The following is a 25,741-nucleotide window of genomic DNA, read 5'->3' on the forward strand; positions in this document are numbered from 1 at the left end:
CATGTTTATGAATTATTTATAGTGTGATGTAGACCATAAATGAAATCCAACCTGCAATGCTTGACGTCATCCTAGCTATTTTTAATTTACAAGAGTGTGCATATGCCATCCAGCAGATGTTCCAAAGATAGTGCATGACTATTCCATATCAAATCCTCCCTTAGAAAACACCTGACACTTAGAAACAACTTGTTTGCACTGAAGTGATTCACCCTTAAAGCAGCTTATTTTTAAATTCAGTCAAATGTTAAACCTCTGGTTCTTTGATAACTTTGAAATTTTAAGGATCTCAAGAGTTTGATTGAAGTAAAAAAGTTGATAATATTTATGAAACACATTTTCCAACTGTCGGAGCTGGACAAACGTGTGTGTGCTGCTACCAGGGAAACTTCTACCTGGCAACAGCAGGGATAAGACATCAAACGGGCTATTAAGTTTAACCTTTTTCACAAAAATTGAAAGAAAAAAAGCACCAACTAGTCTCATCTTTTACACCAAAAAAGACTGTTCTTCCAGCGATTCATCAGTCCCTGTAAATGCTGGCAGAAGTGGAGCGGTAGTCACTGTGCAGCTCGACAGCGGAGCAGCCGACCGCTGGTCCAGGGTGCACTAACAGGTTACACATTTTCTCTCCTGACACCTCCCACACTTTCTGCTGCATGGGAAGCGATACAAGAAGAGGAATGCAAGTCCATCTACGGCAGCGGGATGAAGTACACTGCAGTCCTGAGGCAGGTCTGCCCACATGAAAATTAACACCATCTCCCTTTTCACACATCTTTGCACTTTCCAACACAAATACACATACAGATAACCGGTGATCTGCATGTGAAAAGTGAAGCTAAGGAAGTATAGGCTGCATGTGGGCAGGTTTATTGTATAGATTGTATGATCCTGCAGCATCCAACCATCTGGTGATGGGATGTGAGACAATCTGTCCATTTGGAGGGGTGACAAAGGAGGTGATGAGTGCAGAAATCACATTCTGAATTCTTGGAATCTGGTCAAAGAAAAAAATAATTCTCTGTACCTACAAACAGACTCATTTTAGATCACTTTTTTTTTCATTTGCACAGTCTCTATGGTAACTAGAAGCTGTCATGGTAACCAAGAACAAGCAGTATGATAATGCTACAGCAACATTTCTGTTTAACATTTTTGAAATCAGGAATTTTTCAGAGCACACACAAGTTTCAGCGTGCTAAATTTCCTTAGACGGTATGGTGCAAGAAAAGCGGGGGAATGCAGGTACAAGTCTGGCCCTGAAGGTGAATCACACACCCGCACAGCATGAGCACACATTAGACTTTCACTAGACACACAGGCTTTTCCCCAGGGATTCATGCCAAAAGTTTGTTTCATTATATAAAAGTTTTTAAAGGTTAGTGGAAATGTTTTCTTTGTTTTCCACTGAAGTCATTATCCCATTAACGTGATTGGGGATCGCCAGTGCAATCAACAGCTGCAGAAATACGTGTGTGTTTTCTGTGTCTGCAGTTGTGAGCTCACAGCTTTGTTTTTGACATTCATCTACATTTTCTTCAAGTTCATTTTAAATCTTTTACAGATGGCACTCCTGGTCAGCACACTGGAAAAAATGTCCTACTCAAAACAAATGATAATAAAATAGAGAATGAGTAAAAAAGTAAGAAAATCTGCCAACAGAAATAGTTTATCTTTAAAATAAGTTGTCCTGCCCTTAAAGGACTAAATTAAATCTTGAAATGAGCAATAAACAGTGAAATTTTAGTATATTTCTCTGGTAATTGGACATATGGCTTAAAATAAGCATGTTTTGTTGAAAAAACGGTTTTATATCTTCAATGAACTTTCCCCTAAACTATATGCTATTTTAGGAGTCCAGCTATCCTTCTTTCTAGATCATAATCAGCTTAAAGTTAGACTAGAATGACACATTTTAAGATAAATTGGTTTTAAGATTATATTAGTCAAATAAAACAGTCCAATTTTCCTAAATCAAGCAAGTTGCTGAAACAATACCCCTTAACAACAAAAGTACAACTGTTGCTCCTAAATATATTTGAAAAATACTTGTTTCATTTGGTTTCATATAAGATGTTGATTAAAGTAAGATGTTTGTAGATCAAAAGACTCAACAAGAAACTAAAGATTTATTATCTTAAACCAAGTCTTTACATCTAACTGAAAAGTTAATAGGAAGTTAGTTTTGTCTTATAAGATATTTTGCCAACAAACTAGGCAAAAAAAACTTTTAGTTTTTCTTCCTGGAGTTTATAAGCTTTACTGTAATGTTAATATCATGCTTGGACCTTAAACGAAGACATAGTATTCACATCATGTCATCCTGGCAGAGTTTCTCCTGGGTTAAAAACTTCTGGCTTCTGGCAAATTAAACGAATTTAAAAAAAGATATTAGATTGATCTCACCGTTACTGAATCTCCCCTTATTAAAAAAAATGGGACCTAACTGACTGAAATTTGGAGTTTGGTTGGCATCCTGACTGAATTGAAAGGCACCAGCTCCACCTTGTGGATGATTACAGAACGTTGCTGAAAAGAGATACTTAACCCTTGTGCTATCCTAGTCACTTTAACGTTGGGAGTTGGGTCATCTTGACCCACTAGACAGTGCTCTGAACCTTTTTTCTTCAATGATTTGTGATCTTCACTGGTGTCCATGGATTACATGACATCCTCTCCACCTTTATCCACCTTTGTCATGGTAGGGAGAACACGTCAATGTTAGGGTGGGGTCATCTAAGATAGCACAAGGGTTAATCACAGTCATTCATTGCCAAACACCTCAATCATTCATTCATTTTCTAAACCAGTTTTGTCCCTTTGAGGGTCACTGGGCTGCTGGAGCCAATCCCGGCCACTCGTGGGCGATGGCAGGGGCCATCCTGGACAGGTCGTCAGTCCGTCACAGGGCCACATCAATCATATAAGTTATTATTTAGTAAAGTCCAATAAACAGCTTGAAATCGAACAAAAGTAATTTAAATCCTACAGGTTAAAAAATAAGAACGGTTCCTGAAAGCAAAACTATTTTTTACATTAATGAATAACACAAAATATGAAATTGATACACAATTCAAAGGTGCTCTGTGCAATAGAGGTTAATCAAGCCCTAATGGTCATTTCTCAAGTTTTCTTATTTTTTTCTGATGACCTTCTCTGTCTGCATAACAGCAGAGATCTATGGTGCCACAAACTTCAGTTTAATAGTATTGTAAAGTTGGGAATAGCATGCTTCAAAAATAGCAATAGAAAAAAAACTAACAATGGAGGAGAGGCAGACCTTTAACCCTGAAAAATGATGATCATTATAAATGAGTTCATACATGAGTCTGACATACTCCAAAAACAGGTCTTACCTCTCCAAAACCTTTGAAAATCATTCAACAGCTTTTTTTTAAAGTTTATTTTACCTGTGTTGAGCACAGCTTGTAGTTCACAGATAAACAATGTGTGCTTTACAGTCGTCCAAAGTCCCTCACTATCACTATTTAGTGCACTAAAAAGGGCGTTTGCCATTTTGTCATGTGTCCGAATCTACAATTCCACAATCCGGTGCCCTGGAAATTCCCCAGAAGTTTCTGCGACAAACTAGTCTGCATCAGTGGTCACTAGACTAGTAAATATTAGACCACAATGCACTGCGTTTAAACATTTTGTCATTTGAAAACATTTATTGAAATTCTATTTTTTTATAACTTACACAGTAAACTCATAAATAATCTTCATAAAATGTTCGTATTTCTTAGATTTTCTTTGGCAAAAGGGTGATGTCATATTTGCTGTGTGACATATGGGTATATATGGGTACCATGTCTTTGGCTATATGCAAAGCGACCGCTTCGGTGATTGTTCTTACCCTTGCCCCTTTCCTAGGGATGGGCACCGAGCCCCGGTAGTGAACGAGCCCCGGGGCAACATTCTTCAAGACGCGGTATCCGTAAGATCTGACCTCAACCGTTCTGCTATCAGTACTGGAGAAGTAGCATTTTTGTGTCCCACAAGATATAAGCTAGAGCTGTGATGGTGTGGCATTTTTGATCGGCGCGCTGATGAGACAGCAGGAGTTGGTCAAGCCCCCCCCCCCCCCCCCCCCCCCGCCGAACACAAAATCCCCCGGCGGCCGCGTCGCAAATGAATACAATTTATAATTACAACGCAGTAGTCTTTATTAACAAATAACAGTAACAACTAGCTAATGAACCAACTATATAGGTGTTGTAGAATGAGTATGTGTATGTGGCTGGGTAGCTTGGTTGGTAAGGTAGAAGGCTACCACGCAGGAATCCAGGGTTTGAGGGGAATAAACAATGGTACTGGGGGCAATTACCATATCAATGGTGAGTAATTAACATCACTCAGTGGGAGCCCCTTAATGCCTACCAGCATGAATGTGCATGAATGATCCCGGTGATGGTCAGAGGGACCATAGCCGTGACCCGGCAGCCACGCCTCTACCATCACCAAGTACGAATGAGGAGTGAATGAGTAATGGACACAATGGAAGAACTTTGAGTGGATAAATCCAATCCATTATTATCATGTGTGTCAGCACGCTGCGTGTGTAAGAGGGAGAAGAGTGTGCAACGCCAGAGTGAGTGAGAGCGTCCACAAGTGTTGGGGGTGCGCGCGCAAATGCTGTAGGCAAATGTTGCAGCGTGGGGTCTCTTGCTCCACGCCTGCGGCAGCAAACCCATACCAAAAATTTGACCAAACAACACATGATTTTATTCCTTTCTTGGTAACAAACTTCCCACTCTCACCAGTAGCCATGTTGTCGCTTGCTGTTTCGTGTGTGCTATGATGTTGTTTGTCGCTTCCCATACTGCCATGTGAAACGCTACGGAAGCTCTAGGGAGCCAAAAATGCGCCATTTCACAAAAACTCAATTTAGTTATATTTTAAATTGCCCGTAACCAAAAATTTGAATTAATTCCTTCTAGTCTGTTTCAGGTTATTTGAAACTTTTCTGCACAGCACTTTTGTCTGACCTGGTGAACCAGGTTGACTGAATCCACTTTGACATCAGATGACCCGAATGCCGCTATGAGAGCGGGTACCACCTGTGGTAAAGTGTGTAGACAGTCTGGATTAAAATGCTTTTTGAGATGATCCTCTAATCCCAAAACAGCAGCACCATACATATACACCCAATCAAAAGTGCACACATACGCACGCACACACAACAATCCATCTATCTAATAATGATTGAAGCTTTGCCCTCGTCCCCTTGGACACAGCAGCATCTGTTGCCCACAGCGATTACCTGGTGACTACATAAAGGCGGTAGCCAAATGTCATTTTTTTTAGAATCCATCCTTCTGTAGTTTTTATTTATATTATTTTTGTTAATCCTGCCTCCTGCTTGCATTGGTGCGCTTTACTCTCCCCGCTGCAATATCTGTCCACAGCATCTCCTGACAAAAACAGCCACTCAGGAACAGCAGTGACCTCTCCATCCCTCTGGAGACTACTCCAGGGACAGTGTGCTGTTGTGTGGTGCTGTCCTTGGATACACAAACATACATGTTACCCACAAAATCAATAACATTCGCTCTTTGGGATAAGAAAGATTTACAGTCCCTGCTTGAGCACAGAGCTTTCTGTACACAACCTGAGGTCTAATTCCCAGTGGTCTTTAATTATGTTGATGCCATTTTCAGCAAAAGAAAAAAAAAACTGTCGTTTTCTAGGACATAGTTTCTGCAAAGCAGCAGGAGGTCTTTCGGAATTTGCCTCTGAGTTGAGGGTGGGACCATTGGTGCAGAGTTAGCCCGTCCGCTTCCTATCATCAACCTGTTTACATGCTCTCCCTCTAGCTTACAGCCCCTCACCAACCCATCCCAACATTACCGGTGAACAAAAATGGTGAGCAATATCGGAGCTATCCTGCTCTGATATCCTAACATGTAAGAAACAAAATTGTTTTCTTTAAAGGTAAATGTGGTAAAGCGCACAACAATGATAGAAAATAATCTAGTTTCAGATGGCTGAAGCCTTCCCTGTAGTTACATTTTTACATTTTGCTTATTTCTTACAGCATAAAGATCAATCTCAATTCTAAAACAGATTCATGTGAGATATTCATGTACTTGTGCAGCCTCTAGTGGTTTTACCTTCTGCTGCTGCTGCTGTTTTTTTCAAATAAAGACAACTCCTTTCATAATAAAATATTTATACTCACGTGTGGAAAGAAGGTAACTTTGACCTTAACACTGCTCCATTTTCCAATATGGCAAAGGAGACGGACTTATTGATTTGTGTCATGTTGAGACGTTTCCACACATACACAAACACATACGTATGGATTCACACTTTTCCTATCTCACATATGCATCCAAAACACATAGCCGCTCACAGAGGCGCAGTGTGTGGGTGGTATCCCCAGCATGATGAAACATCTTGCTTCCCACATGCTTATGTAACTCCCGCTCTACCTCCTCCAGCTGATCACTCATTACTTTATCCTCCACTGGGAAGGAAATGCATCCGTTTTAGCTCTCCTTTTTCTCTCATTGAAATCAGCCATGCTCTGCAAACCAACACATGAGTAAATGGAAAATAAAATGAGCTATTTTTGACTATGTCCAAACTCCAAAAGTGTGTTTCTGGCATTCCTGAGGCTTCACTTCCAGCCTATGCACACACTCCACACGCCACTGAACTGCTATAATCATTCATAACAAATAAAAACAGAGCAAGGCGAGTGAAAAGTATATAAAAGGAGTAGCTGCATCCTGTTCTGCTCCCTGCACAGTAATGAGGATAAATGCCCTATAGGCATTTTGCACAGCACAGCTGCCTTCCTGCAGAGGGAACCTTCACATTGGCTTCAGTCCTGTTTTGGGTATCTGCACATTAGGACTGTGCAGACACAGATACGGGGTAAATGAGCAGAGCTGTAGCTATAAAAACATCATCTAATGATGAAAGAGGAAATTCAGATTGTCAAAAAAACTGTTCCCTCATTTTTGAGTTTACATCAATGAGTCCAGGACTTCCAATATATGCATTTTTACTTATTTCTAGGGAGCCTGTTCTTAGGAGGGAAAGGAACAACCAAACTCACATTGATGAGCTCAATCTCCCAGATCTTTTTGACCAGCTCCATGGAGGTGTAACCATTGATGAGAAAAGACTTTGTGTAGTCGCCGAGCTCCAGTGAATCCAGCCACTCTGCTACTGAGGTGGGGTTGTTGCCATCATAACCGATGGGTCGAACCTTCAACACAAACAGAATAAATAGACTTTTTATGGAAAAACTCCAGAAACTCTATCACTTTGAAGCATCTTAATTAGTATGATTCTGACAGATATCCTGGAGTGCTGCGCAAATTTATAAGATGTCTTTTATCTCCTAATTTATACCTGGGGCTTAAAATCACGAGACATCTGCGGTCTGAGTTAAAAAAAAAAGAAATTCTTACATTCCCGGCTGTTCTGACAGTTGTTTATTTTTTGTTTCCATCTTCTGTCCAGATTTTTTGCCTCTCTACAGATTTTCCTGCATCATGCTACTTTCTTACACCAGATAATTTAAGACGTACAGTATGTTCTAATTTTGAGGAAAAGGTGTGAATAAAACAGTAACAGCCGGGAGTTACAGTCCATACTGATTCCTGAGGTGTCGAAGGTTCATGGATAATTCAGTTTACTGCAAAAGCAAACAAACTCTCAGCTGATCATGCTTTAAGTACAAATCCTTCAGCCTCTGCTTCGGGTTTGCCTGCAAATTTCTGTGCAAACGGGATTAACATGAGAGGCTTGGCAGATTTATTCCTCTGCATTGATAAAAAAATAAAAATGCTGACAAAACAAAAGATTTCTCCTAACTCAGATTATTTTTTGCTTTATGGACAGTGCAGCAAATTGTTCTTGAAAACATCCTAAAATTCCTTATTTTATTCCAAAAATGTCATACTTTAAAGTCAAGAACTTGAGCTGTTGTTATTTTAGTGAACAAAGGAGGTCAGGATTTTGTAGTTTCTTAAAAAATGAACATACTGGTAAATAATTTAATCTGCAAAAAAAGGAAAAAAGAGCCACTAAACAGGAAATATTAAATGTTACATGAATAACTGAGCAGGGTAAATGCATAAAACACCATATTTGGGTAAAAGGGCAGCTGTTCCGCAGTACTGACCCTGGGCAGCAGCCGAATGGCCTGCAGCAGGCGTTGTCTGTGAGCAGAGTTGAGAATCCCAATCTCCAGCAGGTCCTGGTCCTCCACAACATTACTCCCCTGTAAGACATCAGTAACATAATTATAATTAGTGTATGCCACTCAAAAAAATCTCTAACACAATCATAGATTAAAACATAGATTAATCATAGATTAAAACACAAAGAAAAAGTTCTAATTTTGGCTTGTAGAACTCCTTGTTGTAGGTTTTAAATATCAGCTGGTGTGTCTAGTAAATAAAAACATATTAACAGCTATTTTGTAATAATAAAAATCCATAACTGTACATCTGTACTGTACATTCCCGGAAACAAAACACAAACAAACAAACAAAAACTATGTTTAATTTGCTCAGAAGATAAAAAAGTCTCGTTTTTTTTCTCATCCTCTAATTGTGACTAAGTCTCAGATTACTGAGATTGACTACTTTATTTTGAGTCCCAGGATTAATTAATCAATTAAGGAAAGGATGAATGAATTATGATGACATTTCAAGCAAAATGTTCTTCCATGAGTGAGAGCATTGAAGATGAAACATGTCTGGATTTTCCAACATGACAAAGATCCCAAACACATCACCAGGAGAATTAAGGAGTAAAAGGTTCTGAAGTGGTCGAGCCAGTGTCCAGACCACAGTCTCATAGAGAATCTGTAGAAAGAGTTGCCCAGCGACAGCTCCAAAACATCACAGCTCTTGAGAAGATCTGTATGGAGGAGTGGACCAAAATAACGGCTACAGCGTGTGAAAACATGATGCAGACCTACAGGAAACATTTGACCTCTGATAAAGACAACTACTGCATTACAATGTATTGAGGTGAACTTTAGTTTTTGACCAAAAACTTATTTTCTGCACCATTATTTTTATGAATTCTTTTTTTTTTAAAGTGATTTCCTGGATTCTTTTATACATTGTGTCTCTCACAGCTGAAGTGTTTCTATGCCAAACATTACAGACTAAAATCATTTTTACTACCACTGTAAACTCTAAGGATACACTATGTTTAGTTAATCAGAACCTATTTTTTAAAACAGTTTTAATAATTGAATTTACATATTTTAAGTATGCTTGGGAAACACACCAGAAACCAGGTATATTGTTGATGTTAGGTTGTAACTTAACAATCTTATCCATCTTTTGTTGTAGCAGGCTCCCGTGTCCTTTAAACAAACAATTTTTATTTGAAAAATGTTAAAAAGTGTTTGCATGGACTCATGCACAGCACATAACTCTAATTGCCACTTTAGTTTATCTAAAACATATTTTAAATCCAGAGTTTTTTTTTCAATTCTGCATTAAATTTAGCTAAAGTACCACTTTCTAAATGGTAAAACCTTAAGGGAAACCACCTTGATATTTCATCCAGATAAAAATGGAATTTAAAATTAAATCCAGTTGAACATCTTAACTTTTACTAGGCCTGCAAATAAAAAAACACACATTTCTGATCAAATATGAAGGAGAAATAAATAAAAAATAAGTCTAACCACTTAAAAAAGAACCAAAACTGTTACAAAAGAAATCTCACATATAATCCTGAAAATACTCTAAAAAATCTGCATATTTCATCAAAAGTCCCGTTTACTTTTATAGATGTATTTGTAGATGTTGGGGTCAAAGTTTAGAGCTGTCAGGCTGCTTCGATTTGGAAAAAGCTAAAAGCTTTTGGAAACCGATTTCCTGTAGAGGCTGAGTCGTCTCTGGTTTAACTGCTGGGAGAAACACACTCATCACTTCTGTCTTCCTATGGCTTCATTGTTGGTAAAAAACTGTTTACATTGTATTTACATTCTTCTTAGAAATCACTAAAGTTTGTAATGCCCAGCAGAGTGTTATGTTTCATTATTCATGTGTTTTTAACACTGTGGATCTTAAAGTGTTTGTCATCAAGGCAGAATCCACCTCATGTATTTGTCTACAAGTAGATTCATCTGAATAGAGCGGAGCATCACAAATACAATATTTTTCAAACTGCATTTTCTGTCTGGTCCCGATTCACCGCAATTTGAATAAAAAATACTCAAAAATGCTATTTTAATCTTCATTTTCTTATGTCCTCCATCTTTAGAAAAAATGCCACTGGAACATTTTTGAACACAAAAAACACAATTTTCACCAGAGTGGATGTTGAAGGTTTATCCTTTCCAGATGAGAAAAATAATAATATTTCTTTTTGGACCTTTATTTTAATAAAACTTTAAAACCTAATATAAAAATACAAATACATGTATTTCATGTCTACTTTACCTAAAGGCATTCCTACACTAAATAAAGGTCAAATAAAATGGTCAGATGATAATGTATTGTCCAAATTGTTAAGAAAAAAAAAACACAGTCTATGCTACTTTTATATTCTAAAGAAACCAAGAGCTAACTTTGAAGCACCTCTAACAATTGAACAATAAATTAACTTCATTAATATTTCCATAAAAGTATTTTATCTGTCACAAACATTAATTATTTTCAAATCATTTGTAGACTTTAAACTTATTTCTGTGCACTTACAACTTAATGACATGAAATCCAAAAATTCTACTTTATGTATAACAGATTAGAGATAATATTTAATTGCTTATACTATTCAGAATTTCAGACATAATTTGATATTTTTTAACTTTCACTTACTTAAAATGTATTAAACACCTCAAGTTTTTAAATAGGAGTGGCCAGCAACTTTTTGTCTTCTGCGAGATGTAAATGGCCTTTTCTGAACCAAAGTTCGATAAATCAGGACAAAGTCCAGATTTCTTTTTTTTTTATGTATAGATCACCTGAAATGCAACTTAGACAACCTCTAAACCAATAAAATTGCTATTTACAATGTATTTACCTTAAAGCAGAGAATTTCCCTCTTGCAAACAATAGCTAATACATAATTGTATTGCAAGGATTCTATAGGTTGATGTCAAAGCATTTATCTAGAAAATAAACCCTGGTCTCATTTAAAAAATGACTCACCGTGAACACAGAGCACACATCGGAGCCTGTTAGGGTTCCACAGTTTCACCTTTAATTAATCCAGAGGGAAGCCAAGAGAGAGTTCAGTTCCCCCTTTGTCCTTCCCTCCAGAGACACAGAGATTCTCATGCAGACTGATAATTATAGTGGAGCACAGATGCTGTGTGCGAGCAGACAGCTGCAGCACACAGGAAGCTCCATTCACCCAGAAATGCCGTCAGAGCTGGAGACTGCAGCAGCAAAAGTAAAGCTATGTGATCTCCAAAAAGGCTGGTAATGAAAGAGGAGAGGACAAGAGACAGGGAACAGCCTGCAGCCAGTCCCACATTCATCCACCCACAACACAAACACACTGCATGCCCACTCTGACGCACAATGGAAGGAAGATACCTGTCAGGCTCATCACATCTCATTTCTGTTAGCAGCCTCAGTAACATTTGAGAGGTGAGAAACACTATTTATCCCTTCTTATTTACTTTACTGCAGACTTCTGTGGCCTCAAAAAGATAAAGTTCCCTACAGACTTTTCAAAATACATTTACAGCTTTTTGATTTTTGAAAGTATATTAACAATTTATCAAACAACTTAAGCTGATAGTTATTGGTAGTGGAAGGCAAAAATAAATCTAAATCTGCTTCATTTTCAGATTGAATATGGGCTACCATCCTGGTCTATGGCCCTAGGTTGACGTCACCCACACAGAGCGAAAGGCGGAGCCTCAGAGATCGAAGCATCTTACTTCCAGGTAGGAAAATTAGCTGTGAAAAGAACTAATATTTCATAAAAATGGTGTTCTTTAGTGTTTCAAAGGTTATATATCACCATACCATAAAGGCCCTTTGATTGTAATTGGCTAAATCAGTGTTTTTCAACCTTTTTTAGCCACGGCACACTTTAACCTTGGCAAAAATCCCGTGGCACACCAGCATCCAAAAATTAAAAAAAATTAAAAAAAGGGGAAACTCATAGTCGGTATTGATCTACAGCCCCTCCGCAATGTCACATGCATTTTTGTGATAATTGTGGCAGAAAAAGCTGGAAGTTGCAGCTGTTTTTTCTAAAAGATGTAATAAAAGTTAAGTTAGAAGATTTAAAAACTGATGTGTGTTCGTTGTGGTTTCAAGACGTTTAACAAGGACGACTCATTGTGCGCTGAGACGCTGTCACTTTAACCCAATGCATCATGGGAGATGTAGTGCAAACAGCCGGCGAACGCAGACAGACTCGCGTCTCTGAGCTTCATTGTTTTGTTCACTTGTTCCACGGTCTGACACCGGATTCTGTGGAAAGCTACACCGCTAAAGACGAGCTTTAGCTGGTATTTTTGTTGGAACTGAGTGACTTTATGAGCTGAATCGGAACAAGGAAGTGAAGACTTGAACCACTTCTGATTGGTCAGACTAATGACGTGTGATTAAGCCTCCAAGAATGATTGGTGGAGACAGTTAAAGGGGCGGGACTTTTCAGAAAACAGAGCTGAAGCTGCGTCTAAATCGCGGTACCGTCATTCTTATCAAAATGTCTTTAATAGAATCAAATAAACACAAAGAAAAAAGTATATTACGATCTTTCATATTCCTATTTACTCAGCGTTTTATCAGGGCCTGTTTAGAGGAACACAGAGCTGATATCCTGGAGATGGAAAATGTTTTTAGATCAGTTAATGAGGGCTATTTCCCACGGCACACCTGACTGACACGGCACTGGTTGAAAAACACTGAGCTAAATCACATCATAAGCCGTTGTAAACCTATGACAACAACCAGTGGTTATTTGACCTTCAGAGTCTCTGGCTATAAGATAGATAGATAGACAACTTTATTTATCCATTTGGGAGGTTTCCGCATGGAAATTGACATCTCCATCGCATCCAGCACTGCTTGACATACATATAGTTTGAAACAGTATAACTCATTTTCTACATCACCACAAACAAAATAAACAGTTTATACTGGACAAAATAACTCATACTTCTCCAATGTTTTGCTCTGTAATGTTTGTGGTTAAGGTTAGTAGGTAGACTTACTTTTCACAGACTGGTGATATCGGTGTCAAAACGTGTCTATGACACGGACACAATATGGCTTTTCAACTTTTAATTGCAGCTCATCTTATGGTTTCGTAAACAGATGAGCTTAGTTCCCAGCCTGTTGGGAGTTTTTTGCTATTGCAGTTCTTAGCATGACATACACAAAAAAATAGAATGTTGTCTTTATTGAATAACATATGCTCCCTGCAGATGTTAATAATTAAGTTAGCAAAACATCAAGAAAGATAGAGATTAACTGAAGCAGACGAGAGATGAAATGCAGAAGATTTAGAGCCAAAAGTTTTCAGTAAAACATTCAATCATTTTTTGTTGCTGCTTCTGAAAATTCACTACATTATTGAAAAAAATCCTAGCTTCACATTATAAAATTCATTAAATTAAAATGATTTAACTGGAGTTGACCAAAACAAAGCTTTTTAGAAGCAGTGTGGATTAATAAAAGACACCAGAGAAGGAAACGCAAACAAAAAACTGGTTTAATTGATTAACCGCTGAAGATTGACATTTGCAAATTGAGGCAGGGATAATGTAATTGTAGCTTAGCAACTGCTGGTGCCACATGCAGCATCAGCAGGAAACGCAGCTGAATTCTGTCATTTACACAGAAAGCTGTTTAGTTTGTGGCTGCAAAAACATTTCCTTACATTAATCCTCTGCAAACCATATTTTATGCTGTCTAGTCCGTTTTTTTGTTGGCTTTGTAAAGCAGGTAAAGATGTGAATTGTTAAAAATCATGGTTGTTTGAGACATTCATTTTTGGTGAGGCATTCTATTTAAGTTGTTTTGCCTGTTATCTCACAATTTCATGATAGTAGAGGAAAAATATTTTCCCTCTCACTCTAAAAACAACCTAATTGTTTCAGTTATTTAGCCGGACAAATGCAGAAAAGGAAAAAGCGAGTCGTTGGTGAGAAATGTTTCTCAGTATTAAACCACCGTGGCTGTTCTAGAATTAGATATAAAAGACCTAAAATGCACATTAATCATCTGATGTGCTAAATATTTTCAGATTTAAAAAAAAAAGTTAAATGACAAAGAAAAGATGATTTCTTCAGTTTTTGTAGAAGACTGGAAAAAGAAAACCTAAAAACAGGCATATGTGTTTATGTAACACTTTGTTTAAAACGGCAAAAACTAAATTGAAAAAAGCATTTATACAAGAAGTAAACTGGAAAATAATGTCTTATTTTGAAACTGTCTGAGAATTTTATTTTGACATTCTGGCAGTCCAGTTTGGTTTTTGACTTTCCAGTAAACCTCTAATTTTATATTTTTCAAATTTAAATTTTAAAAACTAAGTTATATGTCATAAATGTAGTTTTGGTGGGTCTATGTATGTAAAAGATTACTGTTTAATAACATTTAAATGTCGTCAAAAAATAAAAATTCATTAGAAGATAAAAAACAAAGATTATACATAGTTCAAATCTATCCGCTTAAACCACAACAACTAATTTACACACATCTTTCCCTTTAAAACTAAGTGATTATGGGTCTAACTTGGTACTATTTTCTTTTTCTGCACAGGAAGCTGATCCTGGTGTGAAGGGCGCCAGTTCATAGATCAGCTCCCAGCCTGATTGATGGAGGCGGAGTCAGCGTGAAACATCTGTACAGCAGAGCAATGGCTCTCAGAACTGCAGCAAGGCACTTTGTTTGAGGGAGGTGGGGGTTCAAAAGCTTGACTAACCGCTCTAACTAACCCTTATCCAACCCTTATAAGCTGTTTCAAGTAAGAACTCAAATCTCTTGGGATTTTTATTGCGTCACTCGTGTTCACGATTTTACCCCAAATCTGTCACATAAATGAACTCAACAGCAGAGCTGACCACTGACTTTTTAAACCTTGTTTCCAATTGATCAGGATTTTTAGTAAGCATTCTAGAAATAAATACAGTTATTACATCATGGTTACATTATGCCGAGCAGTTTTCCGCAGCTTTTTGATCTGTTGTTACCTGTGATGTTCAGCGATTTATTATTGCAGAAGAAAACTGACCTGACATCTTTATTAAATGTTGATTGGGTTCACAGCCTTTTTTCTTTTTTACGTTTGTTCCTTCTGTCCACATTTTCATTTTAGCCTCCTTTGATGTTCAGTTGGCAAACAATCAGTCCTCTTTTTCTTGATTTTCACTCACCTCTTCATCCTACCAGCACAACAATTTAAAATTTACTTTTGGCCTTCAAACCGTTTCAGCATCTTAGCTTTTCTTTATTTCCAATACAGAAACAAGGATTTATCCGTCTTTTACACTTTGGCTGCCACCTAAACCTCTTCTATCTGCAACATTTCTCAGCTAGTCTAAAAAGATAATGGAAATATCTAACAAATCTGCTCCGATCATCTTTTGGATCTATTTTCAAAGTGTTCCCAGTGGTCTTTTGATTGTAATCATGTGGGTTTTTCTTTTAGGTAAAATCAAAAAGCCTGTGTTGTTTTCAAGGACATAATTTCTGCAGAGTGGCATGACTTTTTATAAAATGTCCCTTCATCCTGTAAATGAGAGCTCGGACTATGGAGCTTTAATTTGAAGAAAGAAATAGTTGAAAATGCTATTTTTTATCTTAAATGACTTTATAGATATCTTCCAGTTTAAAAATACTTTAAAAACACCAAATAAACCCAACACAAGTTTGATCAGAACAGTTCAGAGTGAAACTGCAGTCTTTCTTTTCCCTTCAGGTTTACCAACACACACAGTATTATTGTCCTGCTGCTCCTGTAAGTTCTTCATTAATAAATGTTGTCATAAAAAATAAATTTGCCTTCCTTTTTTGTTTTCATTACAGTGCTGCTTGAAAACCGTCATTCTGTGGCTCCACGGATGTTTTAAACCCAAAAGTTTGGATTTTCATAAAATATAAAGCTAAGAACCTGGATCTATAAAAATTAAAGATCGTTAGAACAAAGAAAACATATTCACATGATTATGCACATTAAATATTTAGGAGAACATATATTAAAAGCCTGAAAGGGGCTACAGAGAAAATGTCCTGCAGAGGACTTCTTCCCTCCTTTTCATGAGAAACATGAGCCAAATGTATCCAGGTCATCATTTTAACTTATACTGCCCATAATTATCTGTACTTTTAAATAGTTGAATTTCACTGCAGGTTTCTTTTTTTTTTTAGCATTTTTGCAAGTCCTTGTAAAATATTAATCTAGTCCTGGAGTTAATCAGGGTTCACTGACTAGAACAGGATTTTCCTTCTAAGAATCTTCATATAAGTGGAGGAAAGCCTTTTAGTTTTTAATCTGTCTTTTACAGAAAGTTTATACTGAACAACGACTTCACGGTTCTTTAATATTTTCTATAAAACCTGAAAACTATTGAATTAAATAAAAATAAAAAAAAAACAATAGGGAACCAGGACACTGAGTAAAATATTTGTATTATGAAAATCAATATTTTGAATATATCCACAAATAACAGGCTTATAAAGAAATTATTTTTAAAAGTAAAAGCAAAAAGTGCACAAAATAACTACATTTGATTAAAAAACAAGCTGTGAAAAACCTTTGAAAGGTGTAGGTGACTGATTATCTGACCACAGGAGCTTTTTCAGATCCTTATTTATCAATATTAATCAAAGCTGTGTTCTCAAACTAATATTTAAAAAATATAAACGCACTGTTGTTAAAGTAAAATATGTCCAACACAAGAGGCCTTCAGCTCTCATTTGTCTGCCCAGCTGTTGGACAGGACAAGTTAGAAAACAATATATATATATATATATATATATATATATATATATATATATATATATATATATAAACGCGTTTCATTTATCAGTTCATGTTCACAGGTATATAAAGTTTACCTCACTGCAATATTTAACACAGATTTGTCACCACTTATCTTTTCTGTTATCTGTTCAAGACCTCCATTGCTACATTGATTTGTTAAACTCAAAATGAAGTATCAAAAGTACATAGAGATGACTGTGTCCATTATCGTGTACTCCAACTGAAAAGTAGGAACTTTATGCAGATGAAATAATCCCAGCTAATAGAATATCTCAGAAACTAAACTTGCAGGTATTACTGTTTGAATATTAATTTACATTTTTAAAGGCAAAGTGAGAAGTGTTTATTCTCATATTTTATTAGAACATTCTATTTTTAATTTGGCTTAGTTTAATTTGTAACATTTTATGTGCTTTGTAATTGTTTCTGTGAAACCTGAGATTCAAATTTCATGTCCTCCTGGGGTGTCATCGTTAAACCCCTAGCGTTTATCAAAGATTTGTTGCTCACACGTGTCTTCAGCTCAGCTCATCCTCACTCAGTAACATACACATGATGCATTCGATCACTGAGAAGTTGGACCAGGACTGCCCAACCCTGGTCTTGCAGCCGATTACCTGGATCAGGCGTGTTCCATCAATCCAAACATGAAAAACACCCGAGTCAGCTAATCAGAAGGGAAGAAGGAAGGAACAGCTGGGAAACGGACAGGGTGGTAGATCTTGAGGACCAGGGTTGGGCTGCACTAGTTCGGACCAATCCAAGCTGTAATTAAAACTTAATCAAAACTAATCCCTAAACTAAATCCAGCTGATAAAAAAGGATAAAGAGTGACCATGTGTAGAACAACACAAAGAAACAGAGGACTCCCAAATGTACCTTGTTGCCAGGGCAACGTAAGGAACAGATGCAGGTCAGACTGTGTGAGACCAGAGTGCAGACTGCAAAAGCTGAACCTTGAAAATGTGAAAAGACCCTTGTTTCAAGAAAAAAAATCTTATTTTACATCTTGGAAGAAAAATAATTTCATCAAGAAAGTTTGTCAATACTAAAAAAAATCTTAGTTTAAAAAAAAAACATCTCTTAGTGACTAAAATGTTTTTTTTTTTTTTAAATAGAAATTCTTAGACTGTTTGTCTTACAGGTAGATTTGCTCATTTAAAGAAAATGTTTCAAATTTGAAGAACTATTGAGTTATTTCTAGGGTGCTTGCTTTTGTAGTGAATCAAACATCTATGTGCACAGCTTGTTTGTGAGAAGAATGGCCACATAGTTCTAAAATTTGTTTCTGGTATTCAGCAAAAATCCAAAGACGAAGGATTGAATGTGAAGGACAGCAGCTATTGACTCCAACAGTGACAGCAAACTCATGGAGTCCTTTGCTTCTTCATATGCTTCTGCCTCTGCTGCAGAGTTTCTCTATTTAGCTCCACTGCAGCATCTGTTACTCACGTTTTCCAAATTTACTGCATTACTGTTCCCCTCCTCCTGTTTGTCACTGGTATTTACATATAAATGAAAACGGACGTGGAGGTTTCCCCTCCAAACATCAATCACAAAAAAGCAGCTTCTATATCAACAGGTTGTTGTAGGCAAAGGACCCTGTTATGAATAAATAAAAGTGCTTTGGTGCAAAACTTCCAGTATTTGAGAACCCTGTGATGGCAAATGGATGCAGATTGATGCTATGGCTTTGCTGTGTTGGAGATTGGGTGTAGGACTTCTGTGTGTAGGAGGGACCTCACATGGCATCAGCAGGGAGAGGCAGCAAAGATAAAAATGACAGAAGGAAGAAAAGGAAGAGGAGAGGACCAGAAAAAATAGGCAATCTTTGTGATGCAGAAAAAACTTTCATTCATCAGTGCTGATAAGGAGAACCGAGAAAGCTTTAAGCAAACTTAAGGTTTGTGCAAACAAAATCTCTTTGTGAAAAGACTCACCATGAACTGGACATTGTCAAATCCGTTGGCCAGCAAGTGGTTCTCGTACTGGACCAGGCCGATGGAGTCCAGCCACTGACCCACGGACTGCAGCGGGCAACGGGGACCTATGAGGGGGTGGAGGGGCAAACGTTTCAGTAGGGAGTAACCGTCCACGCGGTAACATCGGCAGTCCGGCTGAGAGAGCTGGCACTGCCACATCATGTTGTGGCGGGCAACGTGGCTGTCAAAGGAGCCCGCCATGCTTCAGTCTTTTTGGCAAGGCAAGGAGCAAAATGAAGGGAAAGGGAGGAAGAGGGGGGAGAAAGAGGTAGGAGGCTATGCGACGGGCATGGTGGGCATGGAAGGGGTCAGCATGCAAAGGTTTCCAGGAGGTAGGGGATGTCCAGATGTTGTGATCCGAGAGAGGGAAAAAAAAACAGGTGAGGGATGGAGAGTTGTATCCACAAAAAAAGAAGGAAAAAAAATCCTGCGAGTGGAATCCTGCAAGAGATTCTGCAAGAGCGGAGTAAAGATCCTGCGCTGTCTTCTTCTCAGCTGTTGCGCTCGCTTGGTTCGCTTGTGTGTGAGAAAGAGTGAGAGCTGCTGCGTTGTAGATTTCTCTTTATCAAGAACTCCCACTCATCTGTATGCTCCTGCAGCCTCCCCTCTTTCCGTCTCTGCCTTCTTGCCTCACACCTCCTCTCGCCGACTTCCCTCAGCCTCCCTCCAGTCTTCGTCTCCTCTCAGAGGCGATCGACACCCTGCTCCCTCTGCCGCTCCACACATATCTGGCTCTCTCTGCTGATAATAGCCATCACAATGGCTCAGGCTTCTTTGTCTGCAAGCCAGGCTCCCTCCCACACACTAACCTGACTGTATGCATGCATTTCTTAATAAACGCTCATGTTTGGTGTGATCCTGCATGCATTGGAGCGGTGGCGAGGTGCAGATGCTTTGGCACAGACTGGATTTCTGCCTGTGGTAACCATGGTTAGAAGCAGCTTTGCATTGAAGGATGAAAAGAGAGAAGAAGTGGAGGTGGCGGTGGGGGGGATCAGGAGGTGGAGGGAAAGGGGAGTTAAGACACAGAGAGGGAGAGAATGCAGCAAATAGAGATGAACAAAGGAGGATTCAAGGTGTTCTGCTTAGGTAAGCCACAAAAAACATTGTTTTCCGTGCAGTAAAGTTCAAAACAGCATAAATTCAGAGCATTTCTTAAAAAAAAACTGCATCTTTGATGAGTCAGCCTAATATACGAACCTCTAAAATTCTTCTTAGTGTTCCTTTTCACTTCATATTTGTATTGGATTGAATTAAACCTATTCCCTTGTTTTTACCGATTTATGCAGTTTGCGACCGTGTATCAGTGGCATTTCTTTATTTTTCAAATGAGAGCAAAGAAAAATTCTTGCAGCAAAAACACATATGGATCACTGATTATGATAATATTTTGAGGTATTTAAACCATGTAAAGCCAACTACTTTAAACAATTACCAGAAAATATTATTTTTTGTGTTTTCACAAAACAAATTTTGTAGTGTCATTTTTTAAGGAGATATATAAAGTATAAATTATGATACTTTGGGTTATTTGGTAAACTTTACGGAGAGCTCTCTGTTTACATGCTCTCCCGCTAGCTTACAGTCCCTCACATCCCAGACCTAACATTACTGTTGCAACAAAAATGACGAGTAATATTGGAGCTATGCAGCCGTTCGGTTTAGAGGCAGATCCCAGCTCAGACAAGGAAAAAAGACGGATCTTTTTCTCTGCAGGTGGATGTATCAGAATGAAGTGAAGAAGGGAGGTTGTGGCCCGCCATGCTTTTTTTTTTTTTTTACATCACAAAAAGCTTTTTTCGTCTGCTCCTGATTCATAATGATTTGAATAAAGAAATACTCAGAAATACAATTTCAGGCCTAATTTTCTTTATATAGGTCCTCCCATCATGAGAAAAATGCCACAAAAACATTTTAAAGACACCAAAAAACAACTTTTCTTTAAAAAGAACCTAGAGTTTATCCAAAACACACACACATGCAAAAAAACAAGTTACCTGAAGAGTCCTCCTTTATGTCCAATCCAGTGCCTATTCCAGCCCCAATAGAGCTCATAATCTTGTCAATCTAAATACAAAAGAGAGACAGGAAGTAAATGTAAATTAACTGAACTAAACCTAAACCTTTTTTAGTATCACTCAATGTGACCAAGAAGCCTGCATGCTCCATGACTATCATTCGCCATAAAAAAAAACAGAAAGTAAACTTTTACAGGTCAAGGGTTGAAGGGGATTTATTAGTGTCAAAAATAAGACATGATAAACCTGCTTTTAACCTGCTATCCACTGGACTACCTGCGACTATGGAACACTAAAACCCTTAAAGAAGATCGTCTGATCAGATCCCAGGCTGACAAGGCGCCTTCACAATTCCTCACACTAAGTCCTCTTGGGATTTTCCACAAAACATTGCAAGGTAATGTGAATGCGTCTTTCTGCTGGTTCTTCATTGTTTTTTGTTCTCAGGCAGAAAAAAACCACACCTTCAACAGTAATCATCAAAAATCGTGTAATTCTCATGACCTTCAGGTTGAATCAGAAAACTTTAAAATGCACATTGTTGGATTAGTGCTGAAACAGTCCACTAAGTACTAGAAAAGACATAAAACAGAATACAGTTTACACAGTTTTGCACTGCCTAGAAGCTTCTCTCACTGAGCGTTTTTAAATGACTGACTGTAGTGGGACAGCCTTTGCCACTTGCCTTTTGCCAATAAAGCTACAATTTCCATAGTGTATGCTACAAATAGAGCAGCTTCCACCAGGATTGGTGCAATTTCTTCTTAAGTAAAATGCAATTAAACAAGAAAGGTCACTGTAATTGCTGAGGATTATGAAAAATTCTGCATGGTAATTCATCACCATCAGCAAGTCGGGACTTCTTCTGGTTAATTAGTCAGCGTGTGCATGCAAATGCGTCAAAGGATGCACAAATGGGATTTGGCTCACATGCATTAGCATCCTTTTTTGAAAACTGTCTGAGTAATTTTCATGTTAATTTGTGATGAGAAATATTTTTTCCTCCAAGGAAATTATGTGCAGATGGTTTGAGAATTGAAATTTTTTAATTTTTAACTAAAAGGTTCTTTTTTCTGAACTGGGAGATGACACAATCCCGTTTTCATGCCCTCCAATGTCTTTCCTGCAGTTTCCCAGAGCATCACATTAAACTAGCTGAGAGGATTTCAAAAGTAGGATAAAAGACAAGCTGACAGCTGAGGGTGCAGTTTTCTTTCCTACTTCAAAACGCTCATTTGCTTTTAAACAATTTGACAACATGTAGCAACACTTTTTCCCTGCAATAGATGTTTCGGTTGATTTTGAGAATGAAGTAAAAGTGCCACACTTCAGTGAAAATGAACCATCACCTCTTCCCACTCAGCGGTGAAGGAGGGCGTTCGCTCCAGTTGTCCTTCTCGCAGGCTGGGACTTCCAGGGCCCTGCCCCCGCGATCCAGGGCCCCAGCTATGCTCCTCCTGGAGGGGAAATTTAATGAACGTATGTAATATTTTTATTTGATGAGCAAAGTATGGAAGCTGTTGAGAGAATAAACAGTCTTTCCTGTAAAACTGTCAAACAGACTATGCATGTCCTTATGATTTATTTACAAACTGAACTGAGTTAAACTCTAGTGTGCTTCATGGCTGGGAACATTTTGGCCCAGATTAGTTTATTTCAATGGCTTGAACTAGTTTGAAATGTGTAGTTATGTTTCTCACAGACATGCAGTCCAATCCCCTTACCAGAACATTCTGTTTGTGGCAAAGCTGAAGATTTCTGTGAGCCTTAACTTTTCCCGAACAAACATTGTTTTACATATAATAAATCAAACTTTAGAACAGAAACCGGCTGGGCACACACCAGCATTATTAATTTCTCCTCCATGATCAATTTTCAAACAGCTGCCACCCGTACGTCAACACCAAATTTGAGTCCCTGATTGGTCAAAGTTTGACCTGGTTTAACTTTGACGCAGTCTCAATTGCTGTATGTTTTGTACGCAGATTCTGAAAACGGTCGTAGAAACTTGCGCAGTGACGCTTTATTACAAGAAATTTGAACGCGGAGGTTCAAAACCCGCATTTACGCGCATTTACGCTAGAACAAGTGTTGCCGAGGACGGTGTAAGCATACCTATAGGGGCTAATAACTGCTCACCTGTATGGGAGAGACAGCGACGAGGTTGGAGTCGGACTTGGATAAAGACTTAGACAGTTGCAAGTCCAAAACACTACGAGGCACGGATCTCATCCTACCCAGAGTGCAGGCTCTCTCTTCGTAGTTTGCCCCAGATGAACCGTCTTTGGGCAAACCTCCAGTCTGGATCTCCTGTAACTCTGGAACTTCTCCGTTTTTCCCCAAGCAACAAGAGGGAGACTGGCTTTGTGTCGACCATCCACCGGCTGGATCCTTGCGGTCACAGTTTGGGGGTTTGGCCTGGTCCTGGTTGACTTTAGTGTGGAAGATTGTCCGATAAACTACCTGTGGCTTCTGGGAGTCACCGACTGACCTCTGAGGAGATGACTGAGTTTCTGTCCTGGAGAAGACCTGAGAGACTCCTGCTCCAATCACAATGCTGAGCTCTGGAGCCTGCAGCAGACTCTTTTGGTCGTCGGCTGGTGTGTATTTAAAATGTTTAGGACTGTAGAGGTGGTAAAGTGTTTCAGGGGGTTCACAAGCTGGGGAAGATCCATGAAGAAGTCCGGCAAACTCTTCTGGGATGTGGCTCTTCCTGCGGTCCTCCAACAGTGAGTTAGGTTTGGAGGATGTATGCAGAGGAGGAGGATTTCGCTGGTGGGAGCCCTCTTCTGCAGAGGAGAAAAATTGACAGAATAAGTAAAATACAAGCACTTTTACCAAAAACTCAATTCTGCGTTGAACAAGTAAATGAATAAGAGTGTGCGTCTTCAGAGTCCCAGAAAAAAATCTCCCTCAAAAACAAAATAAAAAAAGAAACCAGAATTCCCACATTAGGACATACTGAGACCTTAGAGTGCTGTCTAGTCTCTAGGCATGCTTTCGGATAACCCCATCTGTCTGTGTGCAGCTGATCAGGAGAAAAGCTTGCTAAAGGCTTCCTCTGATTTTTCATGGCTAATGGTAATGAAAGCTGCCTGTGTGCTTTTACATGGACTCAACAAACCCCTAGCAGTGTTTTTTCCTCATGACTGGGGTAATGCTCTCAAGTGTGTAATTTCATGCAGCAGTTTACATTTTTATGGAGAAATTCTGTTCATTAGGAGGCGGGGCAAATGCTAAAGCAAGTTAGTAATCTCTTTTATGATAGTCATTTGTAGGTTTTAAATTTAACCAAAGAAGCAGGAGATTACACTACAAAATGTGTTTTAACATTTCAGTTGCATTTATATTCAAAATTGTACCTTTTTGGCTCAAAAATATGGAATAACGTGCCAGCACATGTCCATCTAAATTTTGCCAGAGACCATCTGAATGATCCAGATGTGGATTGGGAGAAGGTCATGTGGACAGATGAGAGCAAATTGGAACTCACTCCCCATGTTTGGAGGAGGAATAATGCTGAATTTCATCCCAGAGAACACCATACCCACTGTGAAGCATGGTGGCGGAAACATCATGCTTTGGGGAATCTGTTCTGCTAAGTAGACAAGGCGACTGAACCATATTGAAGAAATGTGGGATTTTGGGTAGAAACCTCCTTCCATCAGTAAAAGCATTCTGGATAAAACATGTCTAGATCTTCCAGCATGAAAGTGATCCAAACATATCGCCTGGGCAACAAAGAATTGGCTGTGTTAAATGCAATTCTAAGCTCTGAAGTGTTCTAGCCAGTCTCTGGACCTCAGTCCAATAGAGAATCGGAGGTAGTGGAAACTCTGTTGCCCTGCAACATCTCCAAAACTTCACAGCTCTTGAGAAGATCTGCATGGAAGAATGGACCAAAATGTAGTGTAAAGACCTACAGAAAATGTTTGACTTCTGTTTTTGACAATCAGGGTTGCATTAAAAAATATTGAGGCAATTTTTTTATGGACTAAAATACACAAATAAATTATTTCAAAATCAAAAATGTAATTTCCTGTAATCAGTTTGTTTTCACAGTTGACGTTAACCCATGATAAACCTTTTCTAAGCAGTAAAACTTACAGAATCAGTTTTACCCAATTGCTCCTACCTAAAACATGTGTCTTGTGCCTTTAATGGTATAACATCTTGCATTTCCTTTCCTAAATACAGCAGAACTTTGTAAACAACATGGTTATAGTCGCAGGGTGTATTCCACCTACGTTAATAACTCAATGGAACCGGTTGGTCTCGTGAGTATAACAAAATGGAAATCAAAGGCAGCTCACCACAATAAAAGGTTTAAAGTGTGACGTGTTTGGTTGAGTAAAGGCCTGCATCACTTAAGACTGGATGTGTTAGGGCAGGGCTTTGAATAGCTCCATCCTAATTAAACCCCTGCCGGCAGCTGGAGCTAAATTACTTGCTGCTGGGGTAACGCTAATGTTAAGAGAGCTGAACGCAGAGTTGTCAGCTGAATCTCTGCAGAGCTTGAGGGGGTAATGAATTTGTATCAATGACACATACAAAGAGTGAATTAACTTTTACAGCCTTTTTCCACAAAGATTTGTCCAAATTGTGTCAAACAGAAATGTCTAACTCTACAGTAACAGATACATCCAGAGTTAAATTAGAAAAGATTTTTTTTCTTTGTCCAAAAGAGATCGATTAAGGATCCAATTTATGTATCAATGAACTCTTCATGTAAGTTTAAAAAAAGCTTTCAAGCTGGAAAAAAACTGCAACTATTAATGTTTTAAAAGAACTTTTAAC

General features: G+C 38.4%; 1 protein-coding gene across 10 annotated transcripts in view; it reads right to left on the minus strand.

The window, feature by feature from the left end:
• The window catches only part of anks1b (ankyrin repeat and sterile alpha motif domain containing 1B), a 205,723-nt gene that overhangs the window by 31,522 nt on the left and 148,460 nt on the right, over positions 1 to 25,741 (minus strand). For all 10 annotated transcript variants that reach the window (XM_023952556.1, XM_023952554.1, XM_023952555.1 and 7 more), the window contains 6 exons: positions 23,084 to 23,733; positions 22,294 to 22,401; positions 20,924 to 20,993; positions 18,885 to 18,991; positions 8,144 to 8,242; positions 7,070 to 7,222 (listed from right to left, as the gene is read on the minus strand). In XM_023952556.1, coding sequence (XP_023808324.1) covers positions 7,070 to 7,222; positions 8,144 to 8,242; positions 18,885 to 18,991; positions 20,924 to 20,993; positions 22,294 to 22,401; positions 23,084 to 23,733 — 1,187 coding nt within the window. The remainder of the gene's footprint in view (positions 1 to 7,069; positions 7,223 to 8,143; positions 8,243 to 18,884; positions 18,992 to 20,923; positions 20,994 to 22,293; positions 22,402 to 23,083; positions 23,734 to 25,741) is intronic.

Source organism: Oryzias latipes, chromosome 23 (genome assembly GCF_002234675.1).
Source record: "Oryzias latipes chromosome 23, ASM223467v1".
In the NCBI taxonomy this organism is placed as follows: Eukaryota; Metazoa; Chordata; class Actinopteri; order Beloniformes; family Adrianichthyidae; genus Oryzias; species Oryzias latipes.